The following is a 19,660-nucleotide window of genomic DNA, read 5'->3' as shown; positions in this document are numbered from 1 at the left end:
CTCGTCCAAGCAGCCTGTCCACATCCTCAGAGGTAACAGATTGGAATTGATCCCACACAACTTGACTAGACAGGACACTAGCACTCTCCCGCCCCGGCCCTGCTCCACGGTGGAGTCTACCTCTTCCTGAATCTGAGCGACTTTATCTGCAAAAAACTTTGCAAAATCATTGCAGGAGATCATGTGGCCCATACTGGGACCCGATGTAGCAGGTGGTTCCGCTAAATTGCAAACCACCTGAAAAAGTCTCCTGCGGCTGTTTTCTGCAGATGCAATAGAGGCGGCAAAGAAAGTCTTCTTCGCCGTCGCTACTGCCACTTAGTAGGCTCGACATTGAGCTCTAACCCGTGTCCGGTCAGCTTCAGAATGAGTTATCCGCCACCGGCTCTCTAGCCATCTCAGCGATTGTTTCATTGCCCTCAGATCCGTGGAAAACCACAGGGCTGTCCGGGCTCCATGCAATCAAAGAGGGCGCTTCGGAGCCAAACAGTCAATAGCCCTGGTTAACTCCGCATTCCAGCGGGCCACCAGGGAATCAGCTGAAAGGCCATCAACATGGGATAAAGCATCCCCTACCACTCTCTGGAAACCATTTGGATCCATTAAGTGGCGGGGGCAGACCATCCGAATCGGTCCCACCTCCCTGCAGAGGGGAAGGGTCGCAGAGAAGTCCAGCTGCACCAGGAAGTGATCTGACCATGGCACTGTAACCCCCCTCCCCGCCCACAAGGCCTGGGTTGCTGTGCGTAAGAGAAACCTGGTGGACAAGCAGCGGCAAGGACAGGCCCATCTGCTTCATCCAACCAAGTCTCTGTTACACATGCCAGGTCAAGTCCTCCATCCATGATCAAGTCATGGATGGCAGTGGTTTTATGAATCATTGACCTGGCATTGCACAACAGCACTTTCAGGTCATGTGGATATCCCCTGCTGATTCTAGTATCCATCCAGTCAGGACCAGACCCAGAGGCAGGGATAGTCCTCAAACAACGACTAAACCTGCCTCCTCTGTAATGACATGCTCTGGTCTTAGCGTAACCCCTCCTCCTACCCGTGATCACTGAGATCGGTGGTCACAGTGCATCCCCCTTGTGGAACATCCCCCAGCTATTTTGTGGGCTGGGACCCACTCCCTGGCAGCCCTGACCCCTCCCCTTAAGAACAAAATAAAACTCTTTTGAAAAAAAAAAGAATCCACAATCAAACAATACAAACACAAAACTGTAAAAATTACAAGCACATCAAAATCAAACAAATTCCCGAGCCCAACCAAACATCCATCCCACCCCCCACAAAAAAGTAATCCAAAGGGAAAAAAGTCCTCCTGGCCAGCAGCAGCAGCAGCAGCAGCAGCAGCAACCGTCCTTATGAGGCCTGTCGGGCCCCGCCCTGGGCCAGGTGGTGAGTGGCAGGAGCAGGGCCCTCAGGCACTCACACAGGGGAGTTGTTTCAATAGGATTGCTTTGCTGCACATCTTATTTATGGATGCTCATTTTATTCTAGGTTTCAATTATGGGTATTCGTCTTTGTCCCCTTCATGGATCACTGCCTTGCCGTGGCGAAGGGGCTTGAATAACTCGGAGAAGCTATGAGCTATGCCGTGCAGGGCCACCCAAGATGGACAGGTCATAGTGGAGAGTTTTGACCAAACGTGATCCACCTGGAGCAGGAACCGGCAAGCCACTCCAGTATCCCTGCCAAGAAAACTCCATGGACAAAGACAAAAGGCATATAAAAGTTATGACGCTGGAAGATGAGCCCCTCAGGTCGGAAGGCGTCCAACATGCTACTGAGGAAGAGCGGAGGACAAGTACAAGTAGATTCAGAGCTGATGAAGTGGCTGGGCCAAAGCCGAAAGGACGCTCACTTGCGAATATGCCTGGAAGCGAAAGGAAAGTCCAATGCTGTAAAGAAAAATATTGCATAGGAACCTGGAATGTAAGAACCATGAACCTGGGTAAGTTGGAAGTGGTCAAAAATGAGATGGCAAGAATAAATATTGACATCCTGGGCATCAGTGAACTAAAATGGACAGGAATGGGTGAATTCAGTTCGGATGACTATCATATCTACTACTGTGGGCAAGAATCCCGTAAAAGAAATGGAGTGGCCCTCATAGTCAACAAAAGAGTGGCAAAAGCTATATTGGGATGCAATCTCAAAAATGATAGAATGATCTTGATACGAATCCAAGGTAGACCTTTTAACATCAAAGTAATCAAGTTTATGCACCAACTACCAGTGCTGAAGAAACTGAAATTGACCAATTCTATGAAGACTTACAACACCTTATAGAATTGACACCAAAGAAGGATGTTCTTCTCATTATAGGGGATTGGAATGCTAAAGTGGGGAGTCAAGAGATAAAAGGAACAACTGGGAAGTTTGGCCTTGGAGTTCAAAACGAAGCAGGGCAAAGGCTAATAGAGTTCTGCCAAGAGAACAAGCTGGTCAACACAAACACTCTTTTCCAACAACACAAGAGACGACTCTACACATGGACATCACCGGATGGGCAGCATCGAAATCAGATTGATTATATTCTCTGCAGCCAAAGATGGAGAAGCTCTATACAGTCAGCAAAAACAAGACCTGGAGTGGACTGCGGCTCAGATCATCAGCTTCTTATAGCAAAATTCAAGCTTAAACTGAAGAAAGTAGGGAAAACCACTGGGCCGGTAAGATACAATCTAAGTCAAATCCCTTATGAATACACAGTGGAAGTGAGGAACAGGTTTACGGATTTAGATTTGGTGAACAGAGTGCCTGAAGAACTATGGATGGAAGCTCGCAACATTATACAGGAGGCAGCAACGAAAACCATCCCAATGAAAAGGAAATGCAAGAAAGTAAAGTGGCTGTCCAACGAGGCCTTACAAATAGCGGGGGAGAGAAGGCAAGCAACAGGAAATTGAATGCAGATTTCCAAAAAATAGCAAGGAGAGACAAGAAGGCCTTCTTAAACGAGCAATGCAAAGAAATAGAGGAAAACAGAATGGGGTGAACCAGAGATCTGTTCAAGAAAATACAAAGGAACACTTTGTACACAGACTACCATAATAAAGGACAAAAGTGGTAAGGACCTAACAGAAGCAGAAGACATCAAGAAGAGGTGGCAAGAATACACAGAGGAATTATACCAGAAAGATATGGATGTCTCATACACCCCAGGTAGTGTGGTTGCTGACCTTGAGCCAGACATCCTGGAGAGTGAAGTCAAATGGGCCTTAGAAAGCACTGCTAATAACAAGGCCAGTGGAAGTGATGGTATTCCAGCTGAACTACTTAAAATTACAATCAAAATCAAACAAATTCCCGAGCCCAACCAAACATCCATGCCACCCCCCACAAAAAAAAGTAATCAAAAGGGAAAAAAGAAAATTTTAAAAACATTTTAAAAAGAACATTGCGCCACTCCGAGTCCTCCTGGCCAGCAGGAGCAGCAGCAGCAACTGTCCTTATGAGGCCTGTCAGGCCCCGCCCTGGGCCAGGTGGTGAGTGGCAGGAGCAGGGCCCTCAGGCACTCACGCAGGGGAGTTGTTTCAATAGGATTGCTTTGCTGCACATTTTAATTCTGGATGCTTACTTTATTCTAAGTTTTAATTATGGGTATTCGTCTTTGTGCAAATAGGTGGTACTCCACCTTGTGTTTTTCAAGTCATTCTGCCTACGCAAGCATTCGAGTTTCCCCAATGGAAGGATCCACTTTCTCCTCTCCTCGTGAGCTGTTCTGGGGAGTTCCCTCCCAATGCCCTAGAGCCAAAATCCAGGGGTTCATGGGGGCATGGAGAGGGGGAGGAAAGGGGGGCAGGCCCCATTTTGCAGCCAATGGGGCTGGTTAGGTGAATCCAGGCCACTATTTGTTCTCATTTGTCCACTGCTTAGAAACCAATCTAAGCATTCAGGGATCAATCTAGAAAGAAAATAAGCCTCTGTTGGATGGCCATCTGTCTTGGATGATCTAGCAGAGATTTCTGCAATGCATGGGGTCTCCTGGTTCTGAGAGACAAGCAGGGAGGGTGGCTTCTGGAAAAAGAAGAGGGAGCCATCGGTGGCTCTTCCTTATCCTGACTCACCTCTGCCTCTCGACCTTCCTCTCCCACTCGCCTCCTTCCTCTTCTGCCTCTGATTCTGCACTGCATTCTGCCACAGAGTCTCCCAGCTCACTAAGCCCTCTAACCCCTTCAGCTTCTGACACCTCCTCTTCCCAGGCTTCTCCCTCTTCCCCCTCTGACCACCCATCCTTCTTCTACCTCCACTTCTTGGGCTCTCAGCCATCTTCCTTCCTGGTTCCCCAGCTGCATCCTCCCACCATTCCTCTGTCACCAACCAGTCCATGACACTGCTCCATCCCTCAGCCTCTGTCCCCACAAGGCACCTTCCCCTGACCTGATCTGGTTCCACAGCCGCTGCTTCCCTTCTGCCCCCATGAAAAGACGGATCAGGAGGTCTTGCCGGCATCCTTCTGAGACCTGCAAAAAATAAAAGGTAAACAGGATGCCAGGAGTGCCGGCTTCTCTCACAGGTGAAACAGGGCATCTCTTACTACAGATGGGCTTTTGAGAAAGCCTCACCCGCTGAGAGCATTTGGACGTTTGTGCCCATTTCATATGTTTGTTGTGCAAAAATACATCTCCCCTCCTCTGGACCCTTCTTCTCAACTGTTTCCCTCCAAAACAAGATGAAAAGAACCCTCAGATGAGCTGGAAAACCAACAGAATGAGACCAGACAGAGAAAAACCACCTTCCTCCTTACCCAGTGGCCTCTCTCTGGTGTCCAACGGAGGCCTCTCTGCCTCACAGGAATCCAGGTCCATTTCTGCAAAGAGATCCTTTCCCTGAAAAAGAAACAAGGATTCAAAACAGAGAATGGTGAGAAATATTAGACAGAGAATGAAAAAGACTTGAAGGGTGTGAGATCTCATTCCATAGATGCTTTCCCACAAAACGGATGGTCCATCAGGAGAGCATTATGGGATGTTCTCTGTCCTGTTTAGAGCCCCTTGGGAGTATCCAGAGGAAAGTCTCTCTCACCTGCTTTCTCTCCTCTGCCTGACTCAGGAGGAAACCTTCGGCCAGGGCCACCGCCTGGGAACTGGTCTCCGCTCCGCATTCCCTCACCCAGCTCTCCATCTCCGGGGGAAGGACAGCCAGGAACTGCTCCAAGATCACCAGGTCCAGCATCTCAGCTTTCGTGTGCCTTTCCGGCTTCAGCCACTGGTGGCAAAAGTGGTAGAGTCGACTGCAAACCTCTCGGGGTCCTTTGGCCTCCTGGCAGCAGAACTGCCTCAACTGCTGGCTCTGCACCTCTGAGCATAGAGTGTCCTCCTCACCCAGGATCTTCTGCACTGGGTTTTCCCAGAATCCCCCACTGCTCCCAGTTTGGCTGGCATGGCCTCTTCCTGCTTCGGGGCCAGCTGAATCTTGCTCATCCATCTGTGCTCTCAGGAAACCTCTGAGAGATCGGAAGGAACCCTTTGGTCTTTTGACAAGTTCTGTCTGTCGTAATGAAAAGCTCTAGGAAATCCTACGAAGCAAATACATTGTTCTGTTACAGAATTTGTAGGACGGGGGGCGGGGGGAATGGTTCCCTGAGGAAGCATGGATGAGTCTTGCTGGGAACCAGGGCTGGACTGCACCGCATCTGAGACCGTGAGCTATCTTTTTGAAAAGAAAGAGGAGGAAGAGACCAGACAGAAATAAGAAACAAGTCTCTCGCCTTCTAGTAATGCAAAATGTGGAGGCAACTGAAGGGATTTCTGGGAGATTAATCAACCTGCTTTCTGCTGCCTTCCAGTCAATGCATGAAGTCAGAACTGACTGACAAGAGAATCGTTTTTATCTTGTGAAAAATGGATGCTTGGCTCTAGTGGGGGTCCTCACCCGGGGGTCCTCAGGAGTTGCTCCCCACCCCCACTCCCCTGCTTCTGTCTCCTTTTCTTGGGACTCTCTGCCGCTCTTCAGACAGACTCCTGGGGTGGGGTCCCTTTTTTTGCTCTGAGGGCCAGCTATATATCTGGTCAACACCCTGAGGGCCAAGTGGGCAGGGCCAAAGACATCTGCCTAAAAATTTTGGCGGGTAATTTATTATTACTTTATTATTATTATTCTGATAGATAGCTTAACAAACACACAGCCATTGATGCCAAGGTCCCTGGAGGCTTGGTGAGTAGCAGCGCCCATTTCCGGCTGCTTTGCCAGCAACAATCCCTTGGGACAGAGAGGATGTGGTCCTGGGATGCCATGCTCTGGGTGCGAGGGGATTGCTGCAGTGGCCTCCATGTGGAGCTGCCCTGGGAGACGACTGGGAAACTGGTCCACAATGCAGCAGCCAGACTATGGGCTGGGTTCCCTCTCTTTGTTCCTGGCCTTTCTCTCCCACCTTTCCTTCCTTCCTTCCTCCCCGTTGTTCCTTTTTTTTGGGGGGGGGGGGTTGTCCAGCTTTGGAAAACCATTTGCACATGTTTCCTCTGTTGTGCAATGAGGCTGAGCAATGTCACACAGAGTTAAAGTGCCAGGGACTCCTTTGTTTAAAGAAGGGATATTTTTTCAGAAAGGGGGGGGGCGGAGGGCCAAATGACTTTGGGATCCTCTGATCTCCAGGAAGGAGAGCGTGGCAGACCTGGCCCCTCCCTGATCAGTCCCCCCAGGCATCCTCCCCTGCTGCAGCCCTGGGACCCCCCCCCCCGTCTCCCCACTGCACCCTCTGGGGGGAGAGAGAGGAGACTCACCAGATCCCAGGAGGGGACAGCGAGGCAGCCCTTGCAGGAGAGACCCCAAAGCAAGGAAAGGACTGGGGAGGGAGGGGCCTTGGCTCTGGAGGACCTGGCCCCGTCTTGCTTCCTGGCCTCTCTAGGAAGGCAGCTCACTTCCCTTTAACCCTTGCCAAGCCGAGTCTCTCCAGCTCAGCCCTCTCTCGCTTGGCAGAACCTCAGATTTCTATTATTTTTCATGAATTTAGGGGGACAGCTGCCCCCCTGGCTATGCCAATGCCCAGATATCCTTTTGGGGGTGAGGCTCTTGGCTGGACTCTGAGCATCTCCCTCCCTTGGCCAGAAACCAGAGGAAGAGCTTGCAGGGAAAAGGGCTTTGCAGGAGGCAAGGAAGCTCCTCCTAGAATTCCGGAGTGGAGAGATAGGAGGGGATCCCAGGGTCATCTAGTCCAACCCCCAGCAATGCAGGAATCTCAGCTAAAGCATCCATGGCAGATGGCCGTCCGATCTCTGCTTAGAAACCTCCAAGGAAGGAGAGTCCACCATCTCCCAAGGGAGACCTTTCCCCTGCCAAAAGGAGTAATTATGAGTAATAAATTAAATGAGTAATACTTTCTTAGGCATGCTTTTTATGCTAATATACAAAGTATGCTATTTCCCTTTCCAGAAATGCTTAATTACTAATTCAATTGCCTGAAAATGGATTGTTGTTATTTTTATGTTTAATATTTGATGGACTATTGTATTTTAATATTTTGTTGGAAGCCGCCCAGAGTGGCTGGGGAAACCCAGCCAGATGGGCGGGGTATTATTTGTTTGTTTGTTTGTTTGTTTATTAGATTGATCAGGTGAGTGCTCTCCTTTCGAAAGAGGCAGGTGGAATCTCCACGCTTGCTAACAGCATAACATTGAAAGGCTAGGGAAATAGGGGGAGCCCTAGAGCATCTGCTTGGCATGCAGAATGTCCCAGGGTCAACCCCTGACATCTGCAAGGGCTGGACGAAATCCCTGCCTGAAACTCTGGGGAGCTGCTGCCAGTCAGTGTAGACCAGGGGTCCACAAACTATGTCCCATGGGCCGAATCCAGCCTGCCAGGGTCATGAATCTGGCCTGCATGGCCATTTCAGAACCCACCAAGTGTCTGAGGCTTAAGGCATCTCGCCATCCGCTCAGTCCTTGCGTCGCACTGTGGTAAACGCCGCAGGCGTGGTGGCGGCTCTACCAATGGAAGGCCAGCAGGTTTCGCCCAGGGATGGCGAAGTGTTGTCTTTTGGCTTGAAGAGCGAAATTGAGGTTGGCGGAGGAAGGCAGACTTGGGTCAATTTGGTTTCGTTACGTAGAGGTTTACTTTAAAGGTGGGAGAAGGAAGTATAGTCCTATTTTTGTGCGGTCTTTCCACTCATGTGGTTTACATGCTCTGAAAGCTGGGATCTATTTTGATATTTAAATTTTAAAAGGGTGGAGTGGAACTGGATATTGACCATCTTGTTAGCCTGGGGCAGGGGTCAGCAACCTTTTTCAGCCGTGGGCCGGTCCACCGTCCCTCAGACCATATAGGGGGCCAGATTATATGGGGGGGTGAAAGAATTCCTATGCCCCACAAATAACCCAGAGAGGCATTTTAAATAGAAGGACACATTCTACTCATATAAAAGCATCCTGATTCCTGAATTGTCCGCAGCCCGGATTGAGAAGATGATTGGGCTGCATCTGGCCCCCAGGCCTTAACTTGCCTACGCCTGGCCTGGGGAGCCATATTTTGGTTGAAGGAGGTCAGGATTTGCCCCCAAGGCCTGGCGAGTCCCTCCTCCCCTGCAGTAGGGCTTGGAATCCAGGAAAAAACACTTGGAATAGCCTTGCCAGGTGCTCAGGGACGGACTCACCTGTCCCCATGTCCTTATCTTTGCAGATGTGCTGCAGTTGTACATCCCTCCCCCAGAGGTGAGTATTGGAGAGAACCAGAGCAGGGACTCAGACCTGCCCTCCTTGCCCCCCAATCTGCACTCTCGGAGGTGGAGAAGCCCTCCCTTCCTGAGGAACTGACTTTTGCCTTTCAGCTGCTGGAGGAAGATCAGCTGTACCTGCCGGAGGTGATTCAGAACTGCCAGGCAGCTCAGCTCAGGGGGCTCCGAACCCTGAAGTGCTCCAAGCAGGAGACGGCCAAAGCCATCCTGGTGAGTGATGGGTAGTGTGGGGGACCCCCATGAGGAAGTGGGGAGGGAGGGGCTTTGGGGAAGGGGTTCTCCGTCTGCCAGTGAGGAGGACCCTAGTGGCCTAGGTTCACGTATCCTGTTTGAAAGGGGAATCATCTTAGGGACTTCCTGTGAAAATCTGGGTCAGGAATGCTGTTCCCGGAATTGACAAACACACAAGATGTAATCGGCTGTGCATTTACATAAACAATACTCTTAGAATCATAGAATCATAGAGTTGGAAGAGACCACAAGGGCCATCGAGTCCAACCCCCTGCCAAGCAGGAAACACCATCAGAGCACTCCTGACATATGGTTGTCAAGCCTCTGCTTAAAGACCTCCAGAGAAGGAGACTCCACCACACTCCTTGGCAGCAAATTCCACTGTCGAACAGCTCTTACTGTCAGGAAGTTCTTCCTAATGTTTAGGTGGAATCTTCTTTCTTGTAGTTTGGAACCATTTCTCCGTGTCCGCTTCTCTGGAGCAGCAGAAAACAACCTTTCTCCCTCCTCTATGTGACATCCTTTTATATATTTGAACATGGCTATCATATCACCCCTTAACCTCCTCTTCTCCAGGCTAAACATGCCCAGCTCCCTTAGCCGTTCCTCATAAGGCATCGTTTCCAGGCCTTTGACTATTTTGGTTGCCCTCCTCTGGACACGTTCCAGTTTGTCAGTGTCCTTCTTGAACTGTGGTGCCCAGAACTGGACACAGTACTCCAGGTGAGGTCTGACCAGAGCAGAATACAGTGGCACTATTACTTCCCTTGATCTAGATGCTATACTCCTATTGATGCAGCCCAGAATTGCATTGGCTTTTTAGCTGCTGCGTCACACTGTTGGCTCATGTCAAGTTTGTGGTCAACCAAGACTCCTAGATCCTTTTCACATGTACTGCTCTCAAGCTACTGTCACCCATCTTGTATTTGTGCCTCTCATTTTTTTTGCCCAAGTGCAATACTTTACATTTCTCCCTGTTAAAATTCATCTTGTTTGTTTTGGCCCAGTTCTCTAATCTGTCAAGGTCATTTTGAAGTGTGATCCTGTCCTCTGGGGTGTTAGCCACCCCTCCCAGTTTGGTGTCATCTGCAAATTTGATCAGGATGCCCTCTTCTATACATTCTTATCACAATATCAAAGGTTTATATTGCACATAAACAACACATAAATTGCAATAATATAGACGGAAGTCCCCAGTAAATCAGTTCATTCGAAAGACCAAATGTCTGCTAGTTTCTGTTCCACATACGTTCATAAAGTCCAAATTGGAGCCTACTACAGTTCCACAGTGTCGACAAGGATTTCCGGAATAATGCCTTGTTTCGCTCTCATGGGCTTCATCCGTTGCACATATTCTAAGTAATATAAATGAATATAATGTTGTAATTCAACATATTTGAACAAATTAACAAACCTGTGAATGGATAAAGTTTGTTTTACATTTGTTGTTTTAAAGGGGTCACTTAAAGAAGAAAACCTTACAGCTGCAGATTTCTGTCACCTGAAGCTAAAATAAATGCTGCGCCTGTCTATATACCGTATTTTTCGCCCTATAGGACACACTTTTTCCCCTCCAAAAATGAAGGGGAAATGTTTGTGCGTCCTTGGCTTCAGCGATAGCAACGGAGGCTTCGCATTGCTTTCCGGAGGCTTCGCGTTGCTTTCGCTGAAGCCAGGAGAGTCTGCTCTTTGAGGCTGGCAGTGGGGGAAAGCAGCGCTTCCCCCCACCGCCAGCCCCACAAGCTGGGGAGGCAGCAGGAAGGCACGCGATGCCCTAGCGCTGCTTCCTGACCCAGCTTTGAGGCTGGCGGTGGGGGAAAGCAGCGCTTCTCCCCACCACCAGCCCCACAAGCTGGGGGGGGGCAGCGGGAAGGCGCGTGTCGCCTAAGCGCTGCTCCACGACCCGGCTGCTCCACGACCCGGCTTTGAGGCTGGCGGTGGGGAAAACCAGCGCCAGCCCCACAAGCTGGGTTGAAAAGCCCGCAGGAGCCGTGCGCTCTTTAAAGTTCCTTCTCCCTCCTGTGGGCTTTTGCGGGAGATGGGGGAATTCCCCCACCTCCTGCAAAAGCCCGCAGGAGCCGCACGCTCTTTAAAGGGTGCATGGCTTCTGCGGGCTTTTCTACGAGGTGGGGGAATTCCCCCACCTCATAGAAAATCCCGCAGGAGCCGTGCAGCCTTTAAAGAGTGCGCCACTCTTGGGGGCTTTTCCCCAAGGAGGGAGAAGGGACTGACTGGCCGAGTAAGTCCCTTCTCCCTCCTGTGGGCTTTTGCGGGAGATGGGGGAATTCCACCACCTCTCGCAAAAGCAGGGAGAAGGTCTTGGAGTAGCGCACAGGCTGCGTGCAGCCTGTCCGCTGCTCCCAGAGCTACGGGGGGGATCATATTTTTTTCCTTGATTTCCCCCCCCTGAAAAATAGGTGCGCCCTATGGGCCGGTGTGCCGTATAGGGCGAAAAATACGGTACATTGTAAGAGTTGTTGTTCACTGAAGAAACCACTGTGTTAAAAGTTCTATTATCTTGATATTTCATATATGGCGTGTACTTTTATAGCACAGTTCTTTATATAATTTTAAATTGTTAAATGATCTAGCGGTCAATCCACCACTCTGGTCACTGCTCCCTGAGAAAAGCTCAAGAACTCTGGGCAAAGACAATGGGTAGATCACTGGCAGGTCTTTTATTACTGGGAGTAGATCTCAGTCTCTTGGAAGTTCTGGCATTGTGGTTAGTTCAAGGTACCAGCACAACTTTAATTGCCACTCATCTTTTGTTGATATTAACTCATTTTCCAGTATTTTGCTATTAACATCCTAGCCGCTGTTGTCGTGTAAAGAAACACTCTTTGATATTCTAAGAATAAGCATACCAAATGAAAATAAAAGAGTGTTTCTTTACACAACAACAGCGGCTAGGATGTTAATAGCAAAATACTGGAAAATGAGTTTGATATTTGATATTCTAACAATAAGCATACCAAATGAAAATAAAATAGGAAAGCTATGGTTTTCTTTAAAATAAATAGCTTTTATTTTATTTTATTTTACTTTATTTTATTTTCCCTTTGGGGACATGTCCACCACTTGTGGAATAAGGTTTCCTTCATTTTGTCTGCATCTCCAACACTTACTGCTGATATTTATTTATTTTGACTGATTTGGATGGGGTCAGGTACCATCTAAAAATCAGATAGCACGTGGTGAATTTTATGTCTTTTTCCATAATTCCCCCCATTTTTCATCTTGATTGGATAGCTACAATCGTGTGCCCATTTCACCATCACCTCCTTCACCTCCTAGTCTTTAAGGTTCCTGTCTAGTAACAATCTGTGTGGTTTTGATAATATCTTTGTATTGTTTAATATTTAATAATAACTTTTTAAAAAATCTGCTATCTTTCAATCAAGTCCATTTATTTTTATCTGGAAAAAAACGTTTAACTGGTAATCTATCTTTTTAACTTTTGTTTTCTTTTTATATCTCCCACCTCCCAAGGGAGACCCTGCCCAACTGCTCTTAGATGTCCCTCAAGGCAGCGAGTCCTGAGTTCTAGCCCTCCTGAAACAATCACACTGGGTACCAAGGAGGAACCAAGCGAAGTTCAAAATAAATTAATCCTATTCTCATCATAAATGAGTAATACTTTCTCATGCATGCTTTTTATGCTAATAAAAAAGTATGCCATTTCCCTTTCCAGAAATGCTTAATTGCTAATTCAATGGACTGAAAATGGATTGTTGTTATTTTTATGTTTAGGGAAGCTTTTAATATTTGATGGACTATTGTATTTTAATATTTTGTTGGAAGTCGCCCAGAGTGGCTGGGGAAACCCAGCCAGATGGGCAGTGTATAAATAAATTATTATTATTATTGTTGTTGTTGTTGTTGAAATTGATCAGGTGAGTGTTCTCCTTTTGAAAGAAGCAGGTGGAATCTCCAGCGTTGCTAATAGCATAACGTTGAAAGGCTAGGGAAATACGGGGAGCCCTAGAGCATCTGCTTGGCATGCAGAATGTCCCAGGGTGAACCCCTGACATCTCCTGCAAGGGCTGGACAAAATTCCTGCCTGAAACTCTGGGGAGCTGCTGCCAGTCAATGTAGACCAGGGGTCCTCAAACTATGTCCCGTGGGCCGAATCCAGCCTGTCAGGGTCATGAATCTGGCCTGCACAGCCATTTCAGAACCCGCCAAGTGTCCGAGGCTGAAAGCATCTCGCCACCCGCTCAGTCAGTCCCCACGCCTCGCTGAGGTAAACGCCACAAGTGTGGTGGCGGATCTACCAATGAAAGGCCAGGGGTTTCGCCTGGGGACGGGAAAGTGTTGTCTTTTGGCTTGAACAGTGAAGCTGAGGTTCCTTACTGTTAAGTTGTGGGCGAACTTAGCAGACGACACAGCGATTTGTCCAAAGCAGCTCTTTATTTGTAAGCTGGACAGAACTGAACAGCAAACAGCTCAGCCGGCCTGCTTTTATAGGCAGCCGGCTGTCAACATTGTAGCAACAACAATCCAGGGTTTCCCGCCTAAAATAACTGATGTGTGGGAAATATTGGAACAAGAAGGAGACAAATTGAAATTGCAGAGTTTCGAGAAATTAAAAGACAAGGTGCGAGATTGGCTTCATTATTTTCAAATAAGAGAGGCCTATAATTCGGATAAAAAAATAGGCTTCCAGGTGGAAAAATCAAAATTGGAAACTGAACTGTTAGAACCCAAAACTAAAACACTTTCAAGAATGTATAACTTGCTGCTAAAATGGAACACGCAGGATGAAACAGTTAAATCTGCTATGATCAAATGGGCACAAGATCTTGGTCATAACATCATGTTTGCTGACTGGGAACAGTTGTGGACCACAGGTATGAAATTTACGGCATGTAATGCCCTAAGAGAGAATATTATGAAAATGATATACAGGTGGTACATGACACCAGTCAAGCTTGCAAAAATATATCATTTGCCCGATAATAAATGTTGGAAGTGTAAAGAAAATGAAGGTACATTCTTTCACCTTTGGTGGACGTGCCCAAAGATTAAGGCTTTCTGGGAGATGATATATAATGAAATGAAAAAGGTATTTAAATATACATTCCTTAAGAAGCCAGAGGCCTTTCTCTTGGGCATAGTCGGCCAATTGGTACCAAAAAAGGATAGGATTTTCTTTATGTACGCAACAACAGCAGCAAGAATACTTATCGCAAAGTATTGGAAGACACAAGAGCTACCCACCCTGGAAGAGTGGCAGATGAAGCTGATGGACTATATGGAATTGGCGGAAATGACTGGCAGAATCCGAGACCTGGGAGAAGAGATGGTGGAAGAAGACTGGAAGAAATTTAAAGACTATCTTCAGAAATACTGTAAAATTAATGAATGTTGAAATTATGTTTGGATTGGCAATAAGTGGGAATTAGTAACAAAAGTTAACAAGAATATGTAAAAAATGTATTGATAAATGGATGAAAATATTGAGTTATAATATGTTATGACACAAAGTTAAGATAAATGAAAAAGGGTAAGAATTTGCTGAACTGATTATGTAAATGGGAGTACAAAGGGGGGAGGGGGGAGGAGGTCAAGGAAACAAGCATATGAATTTGAGGATATCGAGAAAAAATGGATTTGTTTTCTTTTTTTAACTTCTTCTCTTATTAGCTGTTTTTTGTGTGAATTTTTGTATTTTTTGTGTTTTCTTTTTTTATTGTTTATCTCTTTTTGTGGTTTTTTTATTCTGTAAATCTCTACTTTTTTTTGTAAAACTCTAATAAATATTTATATAAAAAATAAAATAAAATAACTGATGTGGACCTGAGTGAAAAATATCTACAGTATCCCCCTGCTGGCCCAGGGTGAGAACTTCAGTACATAACACTTACGCATACTTTAAAGGTGGGAGAAAGAGGTATAGTCCCATTTCTGTGAGTGGAGCAGCGGTCTTTCCACTCCTGTGATTTACATGCTCTGAAAGTTGGGATCTATTTTGATATTTAAATTTTAAAAGGGTGGAGTGGAACCGGATATTGACCATCTCCTTAGCCTGGGGAGCCACATTCTGGTAGAAGGAGGCCAGGATTAGCCCCCAAGGCCTGGGGTGTCCCTCCTCCCCTGCAGTAGGACTTGGAATCCAGGAGAAAACTCTTGGAATACCCTTGCCAGGTGCTCAGGGAGGGACTGACCTGTCCCCATGTCCTTCTCTTTGCAGATGTGCTGCAAACTGTGTTGGAATGTGAAATCAAGCTTTATTTACAGTGGAAAATAACAAAGAAACATGGCGTGAGCTGTCTTCCACAGCTGTCTCCTCCTCGGTCAGAGTAAAAGAGAACAAAGGCTAGAAGTGATTTACAGACTGACTTCCATTGTTACACAGACAGTACAGAAGGTGTAAACATGGATATCATGGTGCACTAGCAATGGGAGAATGAAATACTGACAGTTTGGCCCCCAATTTGGTCCAAGACCAAAGCTGGCATCCCTCATGGTCCAGGAGTGCCAGGGACTCCGTGGTGGGGGCAATGGGGGCCGCTTTGGCCCAGACTGGACCCTGACTCCGAGACGCTCTTTCCTCCCACAGGACTTCTGATGTTACGCCCTTTGGGAAACTGGGGAGGAACAGAAACCAGCAGCCAACAGCATCCCTTCTCTGCTGGCCTTTGCCCGAAGGTTCCCCCATCTCAGAGCAAGTAGCTCTCCCTCATGGATTCAGTCCTTTCATCACTTCCATCTCCCCAAGAGGCTCCCAAGGCTACTCATCCTCTGCAGTTGAGAACAGACCTAACTGAAAAGAACGGCTTCCTCTTCTGGTGACACCAGAGAATTCTAGAAGACATTCACCCTTTCCATAGCATTATGGATGCACAATTCCCACAGACAAGTTTCTTGGCAAGACAAGGGCCTTCGCTGGCTATAGAGTGTCCTCCTCAGCATCCCCAACGAAGGAGCTGGGTTGCAAGAGCTGCAGCTAATGGGGGGCTGTCCTCCCCTCTCCCATCTCACCTGGCTGCTAGGTAGGAAAGCAAGACCCAGAGAGAGTTGTGGGAAACCCCGAAACTAGCTTGCTCTGTGCCGGATCCAAAGCTGCCACTAATAGAGAAGCAAGATCTGTTTGGGTGTTGATGCTGTGAGCCCCTCCGTCCTACACTCCGGTTGTGTATGTGAGTAAATAAAACTAGATATCATAAAGACAACACAGTCTCCGCTGACCTTCGTTCCAAGGAAACTGAAGATGGGGAAGCGCCTGGGACCCCTGGAATCTCACTGCTCAGAGCCTGGGGTAGTTTGCAAATACAAACACACATACAATAATTTGTGCCTGTGTTCCTAATAGATAACTAAGTGTGAAGAGCATGTCATGTGCTTCAGCAATAGCCCTCCTGAAAATAAGGAAATGCAACCCCCATTGCTGGTCAACTCAAAAAAGCAACAAGGGAATCTGCTCTGGTGTCCCATGAGGTCTGTACGGCCCTTAAGTAAGAGGAGCCACTTTTAATAATTGAATTAAAGAAATTTTAACATAATCAAACATTCAAATTACATTTTACAATTTCAATTAACACCCACCCCCCGCCATGTGAATTCCCCCAACTTCCCTTCCTGGTTTATAACACCTCTGTTTCTTTTGCTTATAAATTTGTATTCCTTCTATATTAAAATGAAGGTTATAACATTTGTCTCTTCTTCTCATTTTTACCTCATAATTGTATTTTCTGTTTGTATTTGTCCACTGTATCACTCAAATCCTGCCCATGAGTTCATTTCTATCCATTGTTTCTGTATATACATCTTAAAAGGTTCCCAATCTTTTAAAAAGCCATTATTGTCCTTATCTTTAAGTCTCTCAGTTAGCTTCACCATTTCAGCCTATTCCATCAACTTTTCTTGCCAGTGTTCTTTCGCTGGTATTTCGTCGCTTTTCCATCTTTGAGCTAGTAAAATTCTGGCCGCTGTTGTCACATACATGAATGGATTTCTCATCTTTTTAGTAAATCATGCCCTAAAATACCTACTAAAAACCCTTCTGGTCTTTTAACAAAGATTATCTTAAAAATTTTTTTTTCATTTCATTATAGATCATCTCCCAATAGGTGGAGCCAGGTGGGCCCAGGTCCAGGTGAGGGGGGGGGTTGCCATGGTGACAAGGATCACAGACTTGCAGGCGGCCATTTTGGGTTAGCAGTGAGGCGAGTGGACGAGAGAGCAGTTGGTGGCAGTTGACGGAGGACAAGGCGAGGCAATCAGTGGATTCTTATTTTCTCAGTTTCTTATTTCGCTTCTTATTTCATTTATTACTTATTTATTTATTTTTTCTTCTGCAAGATGTGCCACAGGCTTTCGTCATCCAGCAATGGTGAGTATTGGAGGAAACAAGAGTAGGGAGAGCATAGCTGTCAACGTTTCCCGTTTTTTAAAGGGAAATTCCTTTATTCCGAATAGGATCCTCGCAAGGAAAGGGAAAAGTTGACAGCTATGAGGGAGAGAATCCCAAAGACCTGCTCCCCGCTGCGAGGAACTGACAGCCTGACTTTTGCTGGAGCCAGAGCAAGATTTCTTGCTCCAGTTGATGCAGAACTGCCAGGCAGCTGCCCTGAGAGGCCTCCACGCCCTTCAGGTGTCCAAGCACCGGACAGTGGAGGCTGTTCTGGGGAGGGACCCCCATGGGGAGGTGGGGGAGGGAGGGGCTTTGGGGAAGGGGTTGTCCGTCTGCCGGAGAGGAGGACCCTACTGGCCTAGGTTCACGTATCCTGTTTGAAAGGGAAATCATCTTAGGGACTTCCTGTGAAATTCTGGGTCAGGAATGCGGTTCCTACAATGGAGGCATGTGCAACACTACTACACTGTGGAACTGTAGTAGGCTCCAATTTGGACTTTATGAACATATGTGGAACAGAAACTAGCAGACATTTGGTCCTTATGAATGAACTGATTTATTGCACTTTATGTGTTGCTTATGTGGAAGATAAACATTTGATATTGTGATAAGAATATATAGAAGAGTATTGTTTATGTGAATCCACAGCCGGTTACATCTTGTGTTTGTCGATTGTATTTCATGTAACGCAAGGTTTGATGTTGTTTTGCAAATTCCTAGAATGGAATCTTGGAAGTTGGACATCCCTTCTATAATGCATAGGTAAAGGTAAAGGTAAAGGGACCCCTGATCATTAGGTCCGGTCATGGCCAACTCTGGGGTTGCGGCGCTCATCTTGCTTTGTTGGCCGAGGGAGCCGGCATACAGCTTCTGGGTCATGTGGCCAGCATGACTAAGCCGCTTCTGGCGAACCACAGCAGAGCATGGAAACGGAAGGCGAAGGGGTAGATTTAAGAGACCAAATTCCCAAGGGCATAAAACCTCTTCAGTCAGTTTAAAATCCACTTTCCCAGTTTGATGTCCTAAGACATATATCTCATTCAGCCCACATTTTACCAGCTTCCTCACATAAATCTCACAGAGGACTTTGTCAAAAGCCTCACTGAAATCAAGATGCACAATTTCCACAGCAGTCCCCTGATCAACAAAGTTTGTAACTCCATCCAAAAAAAGAAAAGGAGAGATTTCTTTGGCTTGACTTGTTTTTGAGAAAGCCATACTTTCATCCTGTATGTTGTAAAATCTTCAGATGAAGGGTGAATAAATTTTAAAAATAATAAAAGAGGATATTGACATGTGCAAAGGAAGGAGATTTATGTATTTATTTAATTTGTAAACCAACCAACCCAGTGCTGTCGACTTGAATAAAATATTGGTGGGGGGCCAGGTAAGGCCCGCCTTGCACAATCTATCACATGATGTATGCACACCATTTGAATGGCAATGCCTATAATGGCAGTAACTTTTTAAAAAAGTAATATTTTGAGCCCGTACTTCAATTTCCCAGCAGCTCCCCTTGCCCCGGAGAACACTTCTAGCATTTCACATCCTCTACCTGTGGCGTTGTTCAGCAGTGGGGACCTCTTCACACTGGATGTCCATTTGGTATGGCCCTTTCCAGGTTTTTGCCTGCTCATTGTGTTTGTCTTTCATTTGTTCTCCTATGTGTGTTGCCAGTAGAAGCCACAATTCTGTGGGTTCCCTAGGTGGTGCAGAAAGCGCCTAGAAGCTCCCAAGAGGTTGAAGTGACGATCAAACTTCAGCTTTGCGCTCTATTAATTTCAATTAGCAGTACTGGGGGTGGTTCAGATTCTGGGGCAGTGCTTTTGGCCAGCAGAGGGTGTCACAGGGCCAGCCTACTTTCCCTTTAAAGCAAACTTGGGTTTCCAGCTGTTTTTGGACTACAACACCCATCATCTCTAGCTAGCAGGACCAATGGGGAGTGATGATGGGAACTGTAGTCCGGGAGCTGCTGGGGACCCAAGTTTGGCCCGTAAAGATGGGACCTGTCCACAGGGTCCCCAGACGTTTGACGGTCTATTGATCCCTGTGCCACCACTGTGATCACTTCCCCGTTGCCACCAACCCATTTCTCTCGGGTACACACTGAGTCCAGACAGTTGTTAACATTAAACCAAATAAACATGTTTATTTTATAACCATTAACAAGTTTATGGTTTCAGATAATTTTTCTTGTCAGTTTCTTAACCTTAGTTTCTTTACTGGCCTATACCTTCCTAATACCTTCTAACTGATTATCCCAACTGTTTAACTGACTCCTCTTAACAGATTCTCTCACTCTCTCATATCAGACTAGCCCAACCCACAGACTTATGCTCCCTCCTTCTCTAACTCCAGACTCACCTCTTAACAACTCTAACTCCTCCCCTTGG

The 19,660-nt window shown here is 46.8% G+C and overlaps 2 protein-coding genes across 2 annotated transcripts in view; both read right to left on the bottom strand.

Annotated features, from left to right (window-relative positions):
- Positions 1-15,195, bottom strand: part of LOC310760700 (uncharacterized protein) — a 53,365-nt gene extending 38,170 nt beyond the window's left edge. Inside the window, exons 1-4 of the mRNA XM_083609696.1 lie at positions 15,079-15,195; positions 5,035-5,527; positions 4,757-4,838; positions 4,390-4,472 (exon numbers count right to left, since the gene is read on the bottom strand). Coding sequence (XP_083465822.1) covers positions 4,390-4,472; positions 4,757-4,838; positions 5,035-5,436 — 567 coding nt within the window. The 5' untranslated portion in view covers positions 5,437-5,527; positions 15,079-15,195. The remainder of the gene's footprint in view (positions 1-4,389; positions 4,473-4,756; positions 4,839-5,034; positions 5,528-15,078) is intronic.
- A 4,201-nt stretch (positions 15,196-19,396) lies between these two features.
- The window catches only part of LOC310760749 (uncharacterized protein), a 43,724-nt gene continuing 43,460 nt past the window's right edge, over positions 19,397-19,660 (bottom strand). The window contains exon 7 of the mRNA XM_083609879.1: positions 19,397-19,459. The gene's annotated coding sequence lies outside the window, so the exon portion shown is untranslated. The remainder of the gene's footprint in view (positions 19,460-19,660) is intronic.

This window comes from Podarcis filfolensis (assembly GCF_964270895.1).
Source record: "Podarcis filfolensis genome assembly, chromosome: 4".
NCBI lineage: Eukaryota > Metazoa > Chordata > Lepidosauria > Squamata > Lacertidae > Podarcis > Podarcis filfolensis.
This window is presented reverse-complemented; position numbering and strand designations above follow the sequence as displayed.